This window comes from Neolamprologus brichardi, chromosome 19 (genome assembly GCF_056152115.1).
Source record: "Neolamprologus brichardi isolate AB-2024 chromosome 19, ASM5615211v1, whole genome shotgun sequence".
Taxonomy (NCBI): Eukaryota; Metazoa; Chordata; class Actinopteri; order Cichliformes; family Cichlidae; genus Neolamprologus; species Neolamprologus brichardi.
This window is the reverse complement of record NC_142122.1, coordinates 14364396-14384319: the sequence shown is the minus strand read 5'-3', so window position 1 is coordinate 14384319 and position 19924 is coordinate 14364396. Positions and strand designations below refer to the sequence as shown.

General features: G+C 38.1%; 1 protein-coding gene and 2 pseudogenes across 4 annotated transcripts; all 3 read left to right on the top strand.

Annotated features, from left to right (window-relative positions):
* The first annotated feature begins 5593 nt into the window (after positions 1-5593).
* bdkrb1 (bradykinin receptor B1) lies at positions 5594-6733 on the top strand. The gene has a single exon (XM_006798556.2). It carries the CDS (start codon positions 5612-5614, stop codon positions 6680-6682), a length of 1071 nt encoding a protein of 356 aa, XP_006798619.1. The 5' UTR covers positions 5594-5611; the 3' UTR covers positions 6683-6733.
* A 2848-nt stretch (positions 6734-9581) lies between these two features.
* LOC102798552 (B2 bradykinin receptor pseudogene) lies at positions 9582-11845 on the top strand (annotated as a pseudogene). Its single transcript, XR_015716963.1, has 2 exons — positions 9582-9663; positions 10781-11845. The product of XR_015716963.1 is annotated as a B2 bradykinin receptor pseudogene (transcript).
* Positions 11846-15403: 3558 nt separating this feature from the next.
* Positions 15404-19431, top strand: LOC102796978 (B2 bradykinin receptor pseudogene; annotated as a pseudogene). 2 transcript variants are annotated; one of them, XR_015716959.1, is made up of 4 exons: positions 15404-15594; positions 16439-16500; positions 16920-18546; positions 18966-19431. The product of XR_015716959.1 is annotated as a B2 bradykinin receptor pseudogene, transcript variant X2 (transcript). The 2 variants fall into 2 exon arrangements; XR_015716958.1 differs by lacking the exon at positions 15404-15594 and adding an exon at positions 15656-15907.
* The last annotated feature ends 493 nt before the right edge of the window (positions 19432-19924 follow it).

The following is a 19924-nucleotide window of genomic DNA, read 5'->3' as shown; positions in this document are numbered from 1 at the left end:
AAAACAAGTCCTTCTGGCATGTGCCCTTACTACAAGCTTAGTTTGGTTCTTATTCTTGGGAGGACCGATGTGCAACCTGTAATTTAGGAACCTTTTTTGAACTGTAACCAGCTTAGTAAAACTTTAATAAAGTTGTCCTTGAACTGCACTGAATCAGTCATCTTTACCAGGGCCATGCAGAGAGGTTTAAAGGGGCGGGTGCTCAAAGTTAAAAAGGGGCACATTGAACCAGGCTGAATAACAACAACACACATTCATCAAGAATCTAATATGGGCAACAAGGCAAAGCAAACGTAGCCGATGTTTTACCTGATGGGTACAATGTTGCTGTTGAGGGGTTGCTGCTGATAGTGCTGGAGGGCAGGGCTGTGTTGATCTGAGACTGTAGACATTAAAAAGTCCATAGGAGAGATGGTAGCTGATTAAACAAGTGTCATGAGATAATAACAAAATGCAAAGATTGGTGACAGCGCTTGGAACCATAAGGCAACAAAAACTGTGAGAAATAAACTCGGCTCTGCCTGTGAATCACTCTTTGCTTCTCTTCTTCCTTCTATCCCATCATTTCATATATCACTCTCCACTTGCTGTCTATCTGAGAACAAGGCACAACTTGCTATTGCAATAAACTATAATTTAATTATCCACACTTAACAACTCTTGCACTTAATCTATAATAAAATGATGACAGAAAAATGTTATAGCACTGCCTTTAGTAGCCTCACACAGCTCCTACTGTTTCCTCCTCATGTCCTTACCAGCCATGTCTGGACAATGTTATATCATGAGTAATATTTTTTTTTTAATCCATCTAAATAAAACACACACATGCACGCACACACAGTGACGTTTTAGACCTTCTTCAGAATACTGTATATACTATGGGCATCATGGTACTGATCCAGAATCCTTACATTATTATTTATTACTAGAGCTACAATAATAAAGCAATGAGGAGGGGGAAGTAATAAATATGAAATAATGTATTTATGATGATTCCATTTGTTTCACTATCCACTCTGTGCAGGGGCAAAGCTTATTACATTTTTAAACTGTAGAGATACAATAATTTTACTGCTGTAAAATCCAAATTTTGTCTTATTTAAAATATAAATCTAATATAATCTGCTTCTTAATGTATGTTCTTTAAAATACAGCGTGTGTTTTTTAATATATTATAATTATAATAATGCATAATTATGTGGACATGCATATTAGACCGTTTTTTAGTGAAATATAATCCCTCCAGAAAGGCAGGAAAAGCCCAGAAACTTACTTTAAAACTAAATATGTTCCCTAAAACGGTGGACAGAGATACAGACCCATGACAGCCTTACACAGGTAGTCAGCAGCTATGACCAGCACTACTTGTGCAGTTAATAAAAGGACAGGTAATGTTTGTCACGCTCGTTTGTTTCAGTTCGTCAGTTGCAACAAGACAGCTTACCAACGTGTACATAATAAGCTAAGACTCCTGTGTGCTATACACTACAGTGTAGGCTGTACACCTACTTACTGGTTTTGTTGCATCAGTCTGTGTCTCTGAGTTAATTTGTGTTTCTCCTACAGCACGCAAAAAATGCGCGTGATCTTTGTGAGCTCGTTCCCGGCTCGTAACCAGCACGTTCTGCCGTCAAGGGCGATCATTGGTTAAATGTGATCATGTGACTGATGCAAGCCAGATCCTTTTATTTAGCAAAACTGTGATTAATAGTTAAATATTATTGTTGAGGGGCACAGACAGGACTCCGCACGCACACACACAAATAAATAAATAATTTTTTTTAAAAAGTTGCCTCAACAAAAGGGCACTTTGGGCACCCATCAGGAAAGGGGCGGGTGCTCAAGCCCCTCTAGCCCCCCCCCCTCTGCACGTGCCTGATCTTTACGTTTTTATTGGTCAAACCCTTGATTAAAGCAGATGATAACTTTTGAGGTTATAAAGAGTGTTGACACCTTGTAAGAGAATGTGATATGGGGGCAACTGGCTGAACTTGAACTAAACAAATCAAAAGTTACCCCAGTGAGAAGCATGAATTACAAGAAAGGCTGTGACATGGTAATGGTTGCATCTATATTATTTCCAAAGTATACACCCTCCCTGTGACAACTCCAAACTACAATATTTTACCTCTATATATGTTTTAACATTCTAAACTGAACAAACACGTAAAAACAACTTTAACAGAGGATGTTAGAGATGATGAGAAGTTTAATAATTGTTGTGCAGAGACAGATGAAATTTTTCCCACTATTTCTAAATAGTGGGAAACCAAATATCACTAATTTCTAAAATGTTGAAACTGAGGGAAACAGTTGACTAATGTTTGCCATAATTCTGTATTGTTTAAAGAGAGGCAGTGTGGCTAGATTTAAAAAAAAAAAAAAAAAAAAAAGCCTAATTCTGGAAGCAAACTGGTGTTTATCCATTTTGTCTATAAAAACACTGGGCTTTGCTTTTTTGAACGGTCCCATGTGTTAAATTTGGCATTTACAAGTACTCAAAGTCACAAATGTAGGACAGATACATAAAACTGACTAAGCGAGGAATGTTTGGCAAAGAGCTGATCTTCATCTTCATTTTGGTATGCTGCTCTCATTTTTACCATAAAAGGGATTACACAATCTCGGGCATACTGATTATTAGATAACCCTTCATCTAAGTCGTCCAAGTTACAAAAGAAAAATACTGATTATAGTTTACATTAACTCCAGTTTGATTGGAAGTTGGCTTAATATTTGTTATTGTTGCCATTACCATAACTTTAAATTTAGAACATATCAGAACTGGATGATGTACAAGCTGAGGATAAAACTGATAAATCTGGTTTTATAGCATTTGGAAATCATTACCGGTCTAAAGATTTCACTGTTTACACAGTTAATGCAATCACAAATGAAAAAAGATGAAAAAAACTAAAGGTTTTATTAATGATATCTCAACATCATAGCAAACAGAGAGGTCGCAGACAGTATAAACAGGGAGTAATGCTGTAATTTCCTGAATCAGTCATATCTTTACAGGACTGTTCGTAAGCTTTGAGCTACTCCGTCATTTCCGTATATTTTGCTTCCAAGGAGCAAGACTTTCTTGGAATTAAAAAAAAAATCTCTGACCTCCCCTGTATCATTAATGAAGAGATATGACACCTCAATATTTATCAATAAATATGTGGATTGGCACCTGTTTAGCTTAGTGGGTGAGCAGACGACCATATGCCATATAGCCGGCCCTTGGCTGCATGTCTTGCCCCCTCTCTTTCCTGTCTTTCCTATTTCTTGTTGAATAGTTTTCTTTATCCAATAGCAGCCTTGGGAAGCCATATAGACAGATAACCCTCACTAACTGATGTACACCCGTCATTTTGCTTTGAAATATGACAGGAACCACATAGTGCAGGGAATAGAGTAGACTAGGGTACCCAGTGATGTACAGCTGATTACACAAGAACTGAACTGAAGCAGTGTGGGATCATGCTGACAAACAACAGAAAAATTAACATCCCAAGAAGAGCGTTGAGTGTCTTTCAACAAGACTAGAGAACTATTCCTGCAGACTAGTTAAAGAAATTAAAAAGTAAGCTCGTCTGAAAGATTTCAGGCTGTGTTATAGATTATAAGTGGTCATACCAAATACAAGACATTCAAGTTCATTACAATTGTACAACAAAGCGTTTTATTTAAATACTGTTATTTGATTAATGCTTGCACATGTTTCAGTGATTCAGTGCACTTCCAATTTTCCTAGAAGATGGAAAGTTACAAGGAGTGGCTCAACCCTTTTCCATAAGTACATTTTTCCATAGACCATGACGAAAGATGTTAGGTAAACGTTGTGTATTTACCGAGTTTTTTGTGCTTTTTTGGGTTGTTCTGTTATTGTTTATTACCTTCAGCCTGTTTCTCTTTTTTCTTTTTTTTAGTTATAGTTTAGATTTTCACCTTTGTATCTTTCTGCTTAGTTTGTTCTTAGTTCTGGCCATTTTGAGCTTTATATGCTAGCTTATTTCTCTTCATGATTTTATTCTCAGTCCGTCTCCTTTTTGTCATTTGCAACCAAAGCTAATTCCCTGAGTTTGTTTTTGCTGCCCTCCTGTGTTCTCTGTGTCAAATCTGCATTCCTGTTTCCTGTTTATAGCATAACTAAAGTTGGTTTGGTTGACTAAACTATTAAGTGTAAAAGTTGGTTGTGCTGTTACTGGTGAGAGCTGCTCTTCGTGATTTTAAAAGTGTCTCATTTTCCTTGATGTCAAATGCAAAATGTGTCTATATGTCTACTGTTGTCTTCCTCCCCAGTGTTGATAATTTGTAGTGTTTTCATGAGAAATAGAAAGCATGGGAGCTAACTAAACCCCACCTACCATAGTTCCAGGTGGCAGATCAAGCGTGTGCATCTAACCTTATTGCCCAAGGAGATTACTTCTGATTGGATCACTCACCAACTGGCCCCCCCTTTCTCCACTACTTAATTAGTTCTGATTGGATCTCGTCTCTCCAGAACATATTTATGACAGTTTTAATCCCCGTGCATTATTTTTATTTAGTCTTGTTTTCATCAGAAAAAAATGTTCTTTGGTAAAAACTGTGATGAAAATTATTGGTAAATAACATTAAGACTGGTCCTGCACTGTGTTTCTCTAGGTTTGGGCCTCCTTTGTTTTGTATTATAGTGTGAGTGCAGGATTAAAGCAATTTTTTTTTCTTATTTATTCCTGTCTTTTGTGTTCAGCATTTTGGTCCAAATCCAACAGTATCATGACATAAATAATTGTTAAAGTTTAAATAAAATCATGCTTTCTTTGGTATATTTCATTAGTTTCTAACTATCTGTGATAATAATAGTAGTATTTTCACACACTATGAACTGGAATGTCCAAAGTCTGCATTTCCTCTCCAAGACATGCTCCATTACTCCACCGTACTCCACTGCAGTTTCAGCTGCTGCTCATAAATGAGCACCGTCCAAATTTTGACTCTTTGATAAACAACTTGATATATTCAACTCCTGGACTAGTGGTGTGGAAGAATGCAACTATATACAAAACGCCCATAGCAGCCTCGTTGTGTATTTTACCAGGAGCCCGTGAGCACAGTTAAGCCCTGTCTCAGACGTGTTATCTGTTATTACTTTGACCATCGGAGGAACATTTTGGTGAAACATACGGTAAGAACTTTTCTATTCCTTTTCAGTATTTGATGCTTAAAAGAAAAACAAAATAAAATGTGGCAATCAGTCTTTTCAAAGTAGCCATCCACTGATTAAATTAGAAGAAAAGATGCAATACACAACACAGAAGATCTACCTGTGATTTTTTCCAGGCTCTTGAGTGTTTTTTAACACAGAAAAATAATCATCTTGCTTTTCTGGGGCTGTTTGCTTCCTCCCCAGAGCTGAACTTTCTTAACTGGATAAAAGAAAGTCATAAAATTAGCCCCCTGTTGATTGTTTATATAACCTGTTTTATGTTCAGTTCCTTGTTTAGCTTCAAATTTGAATTCCTACATAGCACATTTCTTTCATGATGGATTTTAAATGGTTAGCTTTAATCTATAATGATAACATTGTACTGAAGGTTTATGAATATTTATTTTTTCCTACTCATTGAAGCCAATGGAACTCACAACTGTGCCGACAGTGTTGACTGAAAATAGCAGCTTGTCTCCAGTCACTGCAGAATGGGAGCTTATCCACACCATCGTCCCCCCGTACATCTTCACCATATCCCTGGCAGGTCTACTCTTTAACAGCTTTGTGCTGGTGGTGTTTTTTGCCCACAAAGATCGACTGACTGTAGCAGAGATCTATCTGAGCAACATGGCGCTGGCTGACTTTATTCTACTGTGTAGCCTTCCTTTCTGGGCAATGAATGTCCTCAATGAGTTCAACTGGCCATATGGAGAGGCCTTGTGCAAAATCGTCAACGCCCTAATCATCATCAATTTCTACACCAGCATCTTCACTCTGGTCATGATTAGCATTGACCGCTATATAGCATTTGTGAAGCCCATGAAGGCCAGCTGGCTGAGACGGACGCTCTACGCCAAGGTGATCTGCTTCATCCTGTGGATATTAGGGGTCTTACTGAGCGCACCGACAATAGCTCACAGAAAGGTGAAGTTCTTTGAGGACTATGAGACCACATCCTGCGTTCTGGATTACACCCATGACAGCTATTGGAAGCTGGCCCATCAGATTGTGATAAATGTGGTGGGCTTTGTTCTTCCTGTTTTGGTCATTGTTTTCAGCAGTGGAAATATAATCAAGGTTTTATCTGAGAGGAGGGAAAGTGTTGGTTTTCATCACACCAGTGATAAAAAGGCCTCTGTGCTAGTGTATGCTGTTACACTGGTATTTTTACTATGCTGGGGTCCCTTCCAGGTAATTACCTTTCTTGACATTCTCTGTGATGTCAGTGTGCTGGATGAGAAGCTGTGGTCTGACTCTCTGGATATAGGAAGGCAGCTCTCAGCATATCTAGCCTTTCTCAACAGTGTATTAAACCCTTTCTTGTATGTCTTCTCAGGGCAGTACTTTAGAAAGAAGGTTAGCGCCATCTACAGAAAGACTAGATATCAACGCAGAGGATCAGACATGACCACATATCAACGCTCTGCCGTGTCCACTTACATCAACAGAACAGAGCAAATTAAACCTGTGGTCATTGTTAATGCCAAAGAATAAAATGTGTCTCATACTGATGGCATCTACTTTTCTTTTGCTGCTTATGTATAAAATGACACAATAAAAAGGATGTTTCTAAAACTATTATGTCATTAGACACAATAATAATGCTGTTATGTGGCTAATCGGCACTATCAGATGATGTTTAATGCTGTGCTTGAGGAAATAATATAAGTAATGGACAGACACTGAAGACTGAAATGCATTTACAGTCTGCATAATGACATTTTTGTCTTGCATTGTGGACAAACAGCATCTGTTTCTTTGACATGTTATATGGATTTATAGCAACAGACTTCTCAGTTTAACTTTGTTTGTCTTTTACATCTTTAAATTTAAATATTATGACATATTAGTCAGTATTCATTTATTAATTGTAAACCAAATATTTATATCTTATGGCTTTTGTCTTTCGGGTTATCAACATATGGTCATTTTATCTAAATGAAATAACAATCCAAGCAATGTCAGACCCTTTTTATTTAGACCAATGTACTGCTTTATTCATCCAATTTCCTTTGCCTGCTACGCCTTCCTGGAAGATTCTTGGAAAAAAGTTTACTGTTAGGAGAAAAACCTTTTTTTCCTCACTCATGTTGTTAAAGAAACTGTGGACAATGCTCAGATAGTTTATGTGTTTCCATATGTTGTCAACACATTATAAGTAATTGACTTTAGCAGACTCCCAAACAGCCTACCTCACAATTTTCATTTCACAGACATGATGCTACTTGCTTCTGGATGTTAATTCTGTCAACTCATTAAACTTTTAAGCTAAGAGGAAATACTGTGGGTGGGGCTAAATGTTGCTGTAGCTTTCTTGCCTTCACCTAACATTAGACCTTCCCAAAATGAAAATAATTAGCACCCACCACAGTGCACAACTGCCCCATGGCTATTTTTCCAGTGCAGTTAAATGTTCTAATGAAATACTCAAGTGGCTTTATTTTTGATTTTTTAAATGGTACTATCTAGTAAACAATATATGGTATTGTATTTGTTATGTAATCTGATGTGCAGTGTGACAGTTTAAATGAAAGTGGCCTAGTCCATCTCTCTGTCCAGCTAAAGACAGGACTGTCACAGATGTTGCATTATGTATTTTGGGTGTTCAGTAATTTTCACTCTCAGAGCTGATGTTACAATATGGCCTGTAAATGGTGAATGGCCTGTATTTGTATAACGCTTTTACTAGTCCCACCTAGGGACCCCAAAGCGCTTTACACACCCAGTCATCCACCCATTCACACACTGGTGGAGGCAAGCTACAGTTGTAGCCACAGCTGCCCTGGGGCAGACATAAGTATTTAAAATCAGTTAATTACGTTTACTCAGTCAAACTATTTATTGGTGTTATTTGGTTATTTAGGCAACTGTATTCATGTAGATATAATGGTTTATCCCATTATGTAATGCCTATTAGGTTATCACAATAATTATCAGAATATGTACATACCTGTTCCTATTTTTGTTGCTTTTTACATACTGTATATGACTGAGAATAAGTATAATAAAACCAGTACACTACTTTTTCTTAGCTATTTCTGTTCTTCTTTGAAGACAGTTGCACAATCCAGTGACAGTTATTTAGCATTGCAAGTTTTCAGCCATTCAGTAGGCATGTAGACATGTCAGAGCAGGAAAAGCAAAGCAGAACATTGTTCTTCTCAGGTATTTCAGTAGAGAAATCATGTCTGTGGACAAACAGAAGACGTGTGCTAGTTTTTTTTACCTACTACCACAGGGGCCACGTGTTCCAGCGGACAACATAACGGCCTCCTCCTGACTCCAATTTTACTGTGAAAAACATGTTAGTAAATCAGCATGCACAAAACCAGAACCCAGAAGCATCTAAATGGACTTCAATCAGTTTTTTGTTTTGTCTCTGTACTTGTGTGTTTTTCTCTTGTGATGTCAATGTGACATCTGTGAATAAATCCTAGTTTTCCTGGTTGTCTGGCTAAAGCATTCTTTAAGCATATGGTCATAGAAACAGTTGAGCTGCAATACAAAGTGTCACAAATTTTTGGGACATTTGTCAGATCTTCACATTTTATATTAGTCAGAATTAATTTGGCAACGCCTATGCTGGTATCTTCACAATCCAAATTAGGCTAGGGTATCCTGTAATTGAGTTTTAGGATATTTTAGAAGTTAGAAGTTTGGCTGCTAAATGCTCAAATATTGACTCTATCTCCACTTTTCTGCTGTTTGGTTTCGGGCTTGTGCAGCATGCACTGAGTCTATAGTGCTAAGAAAATGTTGCTTTGCGAGACGCCGCTGTGAAACAACCTTAAAACAACTGTGAAATACAATTAAAAGATCCTTAAGATCCATCCTTTAAAAAAATAGAAAAAAACAAAACAATACCTGGTGCTTCTCACTCATCATGTGCTCCTGCGTCTTCTTTTACTGTCAGCAGTGACTATCGTATCTATCAAGCTATGTTCTTCTGGTCGTTGTCAGGACCTGTTCCGAGTCTCCGCGCTCTTATTATACTCATCCACTTATAGAAAGAGAGAGAGAGCATGCATTTGAGAGAGACAGAGAGAGAGAGAGAGTTAACAAACATTACCATTATTCTGGTCCCACATGATGCTTGTAAATGCACGAGACAACATTTAGTAAGTTGTCAGGAGCACCTGACCTAATGCTATGATCTCTACAGACTTACAAACTGAATTTAAAAAGTACACACACACACAGTTAAGTAAATTTAGTGCAATGATACACATAATGCTACTGAACGAGGAAAAGTAGAGGATTGGCTGAGTGAATGGAGGAGGGGGTGGTAAAACATCGAGTCATCTCATATCATCAAAACATCTGACATCACTTTAATGTCAGTTTATTTTCTCCTTCAAGTAAGCAAGTGGGGCAGGGTCAGAAAACAACTGCAACTGGAGTTACTGGGAGGGTGTAGCTGGCTCGATTGATGTGTTCTTTTTTCCATCTAGAGAACAGACTTTTTCCCCTACAAGGTATGCATGAGCCTTATTTGGCTTGGTTTATACTTGTCTGTGTATTTCTCTGTGGTTAAAATATTATCAACAGCACAGATTTAGAAACATGATGTCTGACAGTGTAAACATGTCACGATATAGACTGGAGATCATTAACTGGAATTGTCTCTGCATGTTTAGTGTTATAGTCATTATCTTAAGCCAAATGTAAAGAAGATTTACGCTGAAACAAACTCCAAACACAGGTAAAAAGGAGGGTTTGTATTTTGTCATGTTTTTGTTTTAATCTTTATGCGTTTAGAATTAATTTAGGAAAAATGTGGCTGCAACTGATAGCGAGGATATGCAGAAAATGAGGTTGCTATAAATATCAGTGAGTAAGTACAAGTAAAAGTTCTGCAGAGATATGTTTGTTGGGTCAGTCCTGATAAACAGTAATCAGTTATTAGAAACGTAGATGCGCTTGTATTGTACTGTTGGAACTTTAAGTGACTGATAATGGAAAGGGCTCTGCATGTAAAATAGAAATGTATTCTCTTTTTTGTCATTACATGTTTATATGCAAAGAAAAAGACACACAAATAAGTACTTAATAGAGGTAGACTGGTATTATCAGTTGGAATAATAGCTATAATTATATAATATAATAGCTGGTTATTTTTCTTAATAGAAAAATTACATTATTACAGATGTTTCTCGGGGGAAGAAGGAAAAATTCAAAAATATCTTGTTGCAATGGTTGTGGCACCCATGGTTCGATGATAGATTAAGCAAAAGCACCTCATCAAAATTCAACTAACACAAAAGAATGCTTGTTATTCAAAACAATTATTAATCTCTTAAATTTGCATATACATTTTGGGTTAATTGGTGACTTTAAATAGGCTGAGATTTTAAATGTGACTGTAAGTGTGAAATAATGGTCTCTCTCAGCCACAGTTTTTGTGTTTTTGAGTGAAATTCTTTGCAAAATAAATGAAAATGTAGCAGCAGTATTTTGCATTATATATCTGTGTTACTCGTAATTTTGTGTATCTCTGTACTGTGTGCCATCAAAATAACATAATGTTCTCACATCAAACTGTTTTTAGAATAATATTTTATATTTTATTTGCTGTCCTCTGTTTTTCTGCAGCATCCATTCCAACTCTTACTCTGTCAAGATGTCTGGAAACCAAAGCAACACAAGTGAAAACCATTGTATTGTTGACAACAACAGCTTGATCTTCACTCTGGTTCCACCCTACATCCTGGTCATCAGCGTGCTTGGAATCATCTTTAATGTGTTTGTGCTGATGGTTTTCTGCCTCCACAAGAAGGCCTGCACTGTGGCTGAGATCTACCTGAGCAACCTAGCTGGAGCTGACCTTGCTCTGATGTGCTGTTTGCCCTTCTGGGCTGAATATACAAGAAAGAGAGCTGACTGGCCTTTCGGTGAAAGCCTGTGCAAAGTGACATCAGCTGTTATCTACATGAATGCGTTCTGCAGTATTTACTTCCTTGTTCTGGTTAGCATAGATCGTTATGTGGCACTGGTGCACCCGCTTTCCCATGAGAGGATACGCCGGCCGTTTTATGCCAAACTGGGATGTCTGTTTGTGTGGGGTCTTGGCTTGGTCTCTGCTCTCCCCATATTCATCTACAGGAAGTTAGAATTCAACCCTCAGTCAAATCTTACTCAATGTTCACTTGACTTACCTTCACAAAATCAATATCTGGCATATGAGGTGATAACCATAATTTTCAGCTTCATCATCCCTATTATCGTTATTTCCGTCTGCACTGTCAGAATTTGTCAGTCACTGAATAACAGGCTAATGGAGGGTTTAAACTCTAAGAAAATGGAGCAGAAGGCTACCACTCTCATCCTGGCAGTTCTCTTGGCATTCCTGATCTGCTGGGTGCCATTCCATATGACAAAGATACTAGATGTGCTCCGAAACACTGGCATTCTGAAATGTCACATTGCACTGATCATCGTCCAACAGATCTCTGTGTACTTTGCCTTCTTCAACAGTGTCCTTAACCCCATTCTCTACGTCATTGCTGGAAAAAACTTCAGAAGAAGAGCTAAGGAACTCTCCAAGCAGTGGAACAATAAGACTACAGAAACATTCAGCCTCATGTCAACTCGCATAACAACTCTGAGGCTGACAAAGTCTCAAGCTGCTCTCTGATCTTTTGAGTTTTGATGTGTGCTTTGGTTATTTTAAATTAACTGGGTGATTATTCACCCAAGCATGAGAAAAAAAAATATTTAGGCAATCTGAATATATAGGGTTTATTTAACATTGTTTATTACACCGTTTCTTCAGAAAGTAGTAGTAAGGTTTGAGTGCCTTGAGTGGTGCTGCTATTTTATTTCCTAATTCTATGCACATACAATACCAGGAATTTGGTGGATATCCATATTAAAGAAGCATATTTGAAAGTAACGCACAGTCTCTTGAGCATTTAGAGTCTTGGCTCTGCATAATGTCAGTGAGAGTGATATCCTTGATATTATCATCTCAGGTATACAGCTCTGGCTGTGAGCACAGCAGTCCCAAACACCTACTATTTAAGTCATGCTCAGAATAAAGTTGGCTCAGAGAGAAGAAGCTGCAACAGCAAGAATGAACTAAGAGGCTTCACTAAAAGCCAAGATGGATAAGGATTAACTAGAACTGTTAATCAGGCAAAGTTAGAAGGAAATTGAAAAAATCTTTATTCTTTTGGGCAGTGTTCCACGTTTCTGGAGAATGTGATGTAGAAGTGACTAATGGAAGATATATGTACTGTGAAGAATTTTTTTTTAAATTGTAGATTTTTTTTAATCAACAGTGCCCTGAACACACACACACACACGCACACACACACACAAATATAATCCACATCTCTTGTTTTACATCAAAAGTTCAAGCAACAAGGGTGGGGTTGCTTTCAAAGCCAAGGATCCGGTATAGCTTCGGTATAACAGGATCTGAGACACGAATCTGAATCTGCCATTCTACTGCTTTATCTTTTTTTATTCAGTTATATTTTATTAGATATGCTTTCAGATCTAATGCAATAATAACACTGCTACATAATTGAATCGCATTACCACATTTATTCTCTATTACATAAGTAATGGACACAAGCTAATATAATGGAACGACTACACAAAGGAGATGAAAGAAGGTTAACAACGTTAAAAGCATTAACACAAGATTTTAATGGTTAGATGTTCCACACTGTACATGTGAGTGGTTGTGTATTCATATGTCTCTGTGCTGCAACATTATGCGGTTTTACTGCTACCGATTGGAATACTTTAGTGATGAACTGTAAACCACCAAACCTGTTGTGCTGCGCAGTATTACTTACTGTTGTGTATTACATTGTAAAGAATTCCTTTCCCACTCCAGTGACTCCAAAGAGACATTTAACCTACCAATACAGAAGAACTACCTGCACACTGTATTAATCTCTGCATGTATGTAACAGTATATGAAAAACAGCGAATTGTATGCCTCGTACTCAAACATCGCTTTTAGTGGCAGCTTCTGTGTATTCATGATTGTGAAACATTTATACAGTGAACTTGCGATATATCACCTTGCTAGATCAGTGTAAATGCAAAAACTCAATAATCCTTATTTATTGGCATCTTCTGTAGTCCGCTGTCGTAAATAAATATCTACACATCAGGGAACTTTAAGTTCTAAATCAAAAATAATGTTTTAAATTAAACGTACATCCCATTTTAAGTTACATTATGTGAGTTATTAGATATTTTATACTTTGGATTAGTTGGTGATTTCAGTTTGGCAGTTGTGGTGAATGTGGGTGTTAATGTAAATCTGTGTTGGCCCAGTCCAGTGTGGATTCCCCGTATGACAGCTGGGATAGACTCCAGTCCTCATACGTCCCAGAACTAGATGAATGGTTAAAAGAATAGATGGATGGCTATGGTTCTCAGCACCTTTGATAAGCCTTTATTTGGTAAGCTGTGATTAAACTACAAAGGATTAACAAACTCCAGGCGTACCTGTCCACTCAGTGGCAGGCTTTGAACTGTCAACGGGCAGCTGTTACATTGTAACTGCCTGTTGACAGTTGTAGAGAGTGTAGAGATCTGTATTTGCAGGCAGATCTCTACACTAGTTTTGTGGTTAGCGGGCTGTCAGTATCGGATTTATCTCATGGACATATTGGCACATCCCAGTAAACTTAACAGAATACACTGAACCACACGGGGACTATGGAAATAACATGATATAAATATTAATTTTCTTAAAAGTTCTGTCCATGTAAATGTTACTTTGTTGGGGATTAAACATGAACATAAAATAATGGTTTCATTTGAGAGAAAATTGCATGTGTCAAAGTGGAGTATTTTCTGTTTGTTTAGTGTAAATGTTTTCATATCGCTATGATACAGAATAAAGGAAGCGATTTCGGGTTGAGCTCTAATACTCTATTAATCTATTAATCTCTATTAATCTAATACTATTTTCCTTGTCCTCGTCTGTCACTGGAGTCTCCCTTTCCGGCCAGCTTCCCCTGCTGCAACTGTGTCCTACAAAAACCCATTCATTCTTGTTTTCTCTCCCCCTTTATATAGATGGGCTCAAATCATCACCAATCAACCACTCCGTGCAGTAATCTCCAAATAGCTGACTGCTGGACTAGAGGGGAATCTCCACTTCCACATAGGTGTGGCCTATAGCTCACACGAAAACACAAAATTATGCAATAATTGAAATGGAAAATAATGCCAACCCAATGTTTAGTGAGAGATTCTCTCAATTATTCCACCAACTGATAACAATAGTATTTGCATTCTGAGCTTAATGGAGCAGTTCAAACGCTTTTTCAGATGTTATGTTCATAGAAGGCCCGAGTTCTATAAAGGTCCATAAAACAATATCTGAACTAACACCATAAAAATGAACCACGCAAAGAGACAAAGTGCTACTTGAAGTGGAAAAAACAAAGGCTGCATTGACTGAAAAGCAGAAGAGCTGGCTAAAGAGTGAGTCATTATATATTCCTTTAAATTCAGTTTGCTTTCTCTTTTAAGTAAGAATAACAGAGACAGCTATTTAGTAGGAACTCGTTTGGCCTTTTTTCCACCTGGAGAACAGATTCTTTTGCCTGCAAGCCAAACTTAATTTTGGTTGTTTTTTAATCCTTCATGTTTCTCCCTTTCTCCTCTATAGTAATATTTGCAAAGGGGATTAACAAGTCAACAGTAACAGGGTTTTCAGTTTTTTGCCATTACTTGTTAATGATAAAACGCACAAAACTTTAAAAACACCCTTCAATTAACATACACGCTGTGCATGTTAAGAAACTTGCACAGCGCGATGGGTGTGGCCCTGCCAGCTGCTGGTCACGCATAGGTTCTCACACACCTGCTTCTGATCAAGCTCGTCGGGGGAGCTACTTAACAGAGCGATGGGGCTTCCTCCGGCGCAGGATGTGTTAGTCCAGGAAGTACAGATCGTGTTTGCCCGCAGGGGTCTAACGGCTGCTTCCATTGTTTTCCCTGCAGGAGGAGCGTGGAGAGGAAGGACAGCACAGCACGCACAGGGTGTGCAGAGTCACGACAGCGCGGAGCACGAACACGGACGCCACTGGAAGATGCACACGGGAGTCTTGGGGAGCGCGGGGATTAGTTGTGCATCAGTATTTACCACACTGTGTACACACAGAGCTCCGCCCCTGGGTCCTCCTTTCCCTCACATTCCCAGACCGTGACAATAATGTGCATAAAAGCACTCATCTGAGGTTTGTTTTTAAATGCTTGGTATCTATTGAAGCCAGTATTACATATTGAATCAGAATCTGGCATTAATCTAAGACACTAAGACATTTCGGTGTTCGAACCGGTCTGAGGAAAGACGAGAAAGCTGAAGCGCTGCGGTCGGGATTTAATGAGGAGGTGCAGTGCCAGTTTGATGGAAGGTGTGGGCACAGCAGGTATTTTGGTGGCTTGCCTTATTGGTGAAGTATTTGTAGGAGTGTTTTCTTTACGGGTTAAAAAAAAACTTTGGGAGGAGAGCATTTAAAAGAAGCATGTAAACCTGATTTGTTAGATTTCCTGGACGCTAAATGTAACTTTGAAAAAAAAAAAAAACACCTCTTAATGTTGATTATGGAGCTGAAGTGTTCATTTATTTGGAATAAGATGAGGAAATATTATCAGCGTGCGTAACTGTGACGGATGGATCCCTCTAAGCTGTGAGCGCCGGGACAAAACTCTCCACGGAATCCCAACCTTGCGTTTTTAGAGGTGGGCACTTCCTGCTCTTAAGTAGTGATACTAGAATTTTATTAAAAACCGTCTCTGCGTTTTTTTTCTCAGCAGTACCACACAGGGATTTTTACGTTGTTGTTTTTTTGTTTTTTTTGTTTTTTTTCTGGCCATTAAAGAGAGACAAGCATATCATATTTATAACTGTAGCTGTGATGTCATTATGTTAGCGCGTCGGGTTACTGTCTGAATAATATGGGTAATTTAGGCTATAATAGGTTTCTGCAGCCTCACAGCTCGTAGAATAGGCAGTGGAATAATATGGACTACAATAATATGCTCATGTTCAGATGATGGAGTAGTTTGGAATAAACTCACCGCTCGATAAATCTGCACTGCACCTGAGTCTCAGTCCTCAGAATCTCACACTGTCTCATAAGTTTCTAAGAAGAGTTCATCCTTAGACAAAACCATATTTCTTCTTCTTGCTCTCATTTACCTTAACTGCTAGACTGTTTTCATAGAGAAACAGGTTTAAAACCTGCACTTACACTGTAATATTTCTTTCAGGACTTCATTGACACCTCTACTTTAACTCATTGGGCGTGCTCGTTTTTGAGTCTCTGCTCTTGGTAGGTAATTACTGAAATGAACTGACAACATCTTTGTATATAAATTAAGGCACTGTTATGAGAGATCACCCCAACAACCTTTCACTCACATGGGTACATTTTTGCAACTGTACCATCATCTTGTCACTTGCCCCTGCGGATTTTAGTCTTAAAGTCGACACTGTTCCTTTTTAGTAAACGCCCACAGTATCTTTTAATGCCAAAAGACGGTTTTATACCGGTGTAGATTAAATCTACCCCTAAATATAACGATGACAGCTTGGACCACTCACTTTGTCATTATTAACTTCCCTGCATGGAATACTTTAAGTGTGGATATTTTTTTCCCTCTTTTGAAAGAAAAAAGGAAAAGAAAAATAATTGTGAAAGTTAGCCTACAATAATGTTTTATCTGTACTCTGTTCTCTATTTTTCTGCAGTATCCCTGTCAACCTCATCCCTGTAACGATGTCTGGAAACCAAAACAATACAAATTGTACTAATCTTGAGCCAAATAGTTTGATCTTCACTCTGGGTTCATCCTACATCCTGGCCATCAGTGTGCTTGGAATCATCTTTAATGCATTTGTGCTGATGGTTTTCTGCTTCCACAAGAAAGCCTGCACAGTAGCTGAGATCTACTTGAGCAACTTGGCTGGAGCTGACTTTGTTCTGGTGTGCTGTTTGCCCTTCTGGGCTGACTATGTAGGACAGGGCTTTAATTGGGCTTTCAGTGAGAGCCTGTGCAAAGTGATACCTGCCATAATAAAAATGAATGCATTCTGCAGCATTTACTTCCTTGTTCTGGTTAGCATAGATCGTTATGTGGGTCTGGTGCACCCACTTTCCCATCACAGCATGTGTAGGCCATTTTATGCCAAGCTGGCATGTGTAGTTGTGTGGATTCTTGGCGTTATCTTTGCACTCCCCGTATTAATCTACAGGAAGTTAATCCCCAGTACATCAAATATTACTGCATGTGACATTCTCTTCACTAAAGACCAACATCTAGTATATGAGACAATAACCATAATCTTCAGCTTCGTAATCCCTGTTTCCATTATTTCCCTCTGCGCTCTCAAGATTATTCAAGCACTGAGAAACAGGCCAAAGGGGCATGGGACAGAGCAGAAAGCTACCACTCTCATCGTGGTAGTTCTTCTGGCATTCCAAATTTGTTGGGGTCCATTCCAGTTGAGCAGGATACTAGATGTGCTTGAACGTGTTGGTATTGTGAGGTGTCACACCATACTTGACATCTACAAACAAATTACTGTGTACTTAGCTTTTTTCAACAGTGTCCTTAACCCCATTCTCTATGTTGCCATTGGGAGAAACTTCCAGAAAAGAGCAAAGGAATTCTTAATGCCGCAGACATATAAGAAAACAAGAAGCGCACGTTCCTCATGAGCACACCCCACAAGTGTTAAATCTAACAATGGCTTAAGATAAGCAGGATTGTGACCTTTTGAGTTTTGAGGTGTGCTGCTGTGATTGGTGATTTTATACAACGACAATTATTATCCAGGCATAAGAACTTTTTTCTTTTTTTAGCATTTATGTAATGTGAATATATGGTTTAATTGAATCAATGAAACATTGCTTCTTCAAAAAGTGATATACACGCATAACATATTTGTTACTTAAATGTGATATATATTTCTGTTTTATAGCGATTTTTGTTCCAATGCAATATGAATAACTTTTACACTGGCGGATGCTCATATTAAATAAGAACAAAAATATAATATAATGTAACCCAGTAGAGAAAACCGCTTTTGTTGTTATTCTTTCTTGGTTTCTTTTTATTTGTATAAATGTATTTTCATTCTTTTATTTTGAAAAGCATCATTTATTTTGAAAATAGGAAGTGTGATCCTCCAGCAAACTTTATTTTTCTGTTGCCGAATCACAAGGGGTAAATGCTTTTTTTTCATTGGTTGAAAGTGGGTTTAGCCCCGTCTTCCAAAACACCAGACCATCGTTTCACATGAGCTAGGTCTTTTCGCACGTGGACGTAGATGAGACAGGCCACGGATAGCTCGTGCGGAATTTTCTAACATTTTGGTGAGTTGAGCCCATGGGTTTGAAAAATTAATAATGTGTTAGTCTGTTGCTAAAAGTTGTTTCTTCTGTTCATACCGATTCGCGAGTGGTAATTTGCTGTTTAAAAACGGTTGAAATGCTGTTTGTGGTAGAATTTGTTTAGCATACTTGAACGATGATTGGAAAAATCTATTATCTTGCTGGTTATACCTATTAATCACAATTTCATGGTTGAAAAGAGAACGAGAAATTCATTTGTTGTTTTACATGTGGTTAAAATAATTTCATGTACAACGAGAGATATATTCAAAGCATGCATGTAATGTATTACTGTGGTAATGTGAAAGAAATGTGAAAAGATAAAGAACTAAAGCTATAGCTGTGATACAAGAGAAGAAACGGAGCTGGCTGTGTGCAATAATGTTAATATTGTTGTGCAGGCTAGGTTTTTTTTTCCTTGTTCGTGTGGAAGGAACTAAGATTTTGGATCCCGATGGATTCTCTCCGGATGGAGATGGCGAGCCTGAGCCCAGACTGAACTTTGCAGAGGAACTTACTCTTCTTCCTCGACGGAGACTCCCAAGTGGTAACACACAAACCACAAACGAAAGAGAAAAAGAACTAGACTAAGAACTTTTGACTTGACAAATGACCAAAGACAAAAAGACAATTGAATATTGAGCTCAAACAACTATTTTTGGGGTTATTTTTGTTTTGCCGGCTTATTCTTATTATTGTTATTATTATTATTATCATTACTACTGTCAATGTGGAATTTGTGTCTTGTTTATTTCATTTTTGTGTAAATAATAACCGTTGCTGCTCAAATTCCTGTCTCCAGCCATTTCATTCTGTATTCGCCTCGCTTTCTATTGTAGCCCTGCCGAACCTAGCAACTGGTCTATAGTTTGGCTGTCCTAAACTACTTAAAGTGAGTCAGTGGTTACAGTAAGTTTTGGCGAGCCAGCCAGGAGCCTTTGCTCATTTGATTACAAGTATATAACGCACCCAAAATGGACCGTCTTGTTGAGCGTGAATCTGTTAAAGTCCCAAATTCGGTGATGGTGAGCGAAATAGCTGGAGATGAGCAAATTGATGAGGTGACTGAATTCCTAAAACAGTATGGGTCAATCTCAAGAGTCTTAAAGGTAGATGATAGTAAATCTGAGTTTTTCTCGAGTGTTGTAGTTGAGTACAATTCAGGTACTGCTGTTGATGCTCTTGAGCCGTTACCTTACAACCACATATCCGATAGTGGGGTTAACTATAGAATACAATCTCTTGCAAGCGTATACACGCGATGTGTGGGGAATGATACAACCAAGTCATATCTCACTGAGTTAAAAAACCTAGCCAAAATGAGCGGCCGAGGGTTTGCAGATGTTCTGAAGGACATGAT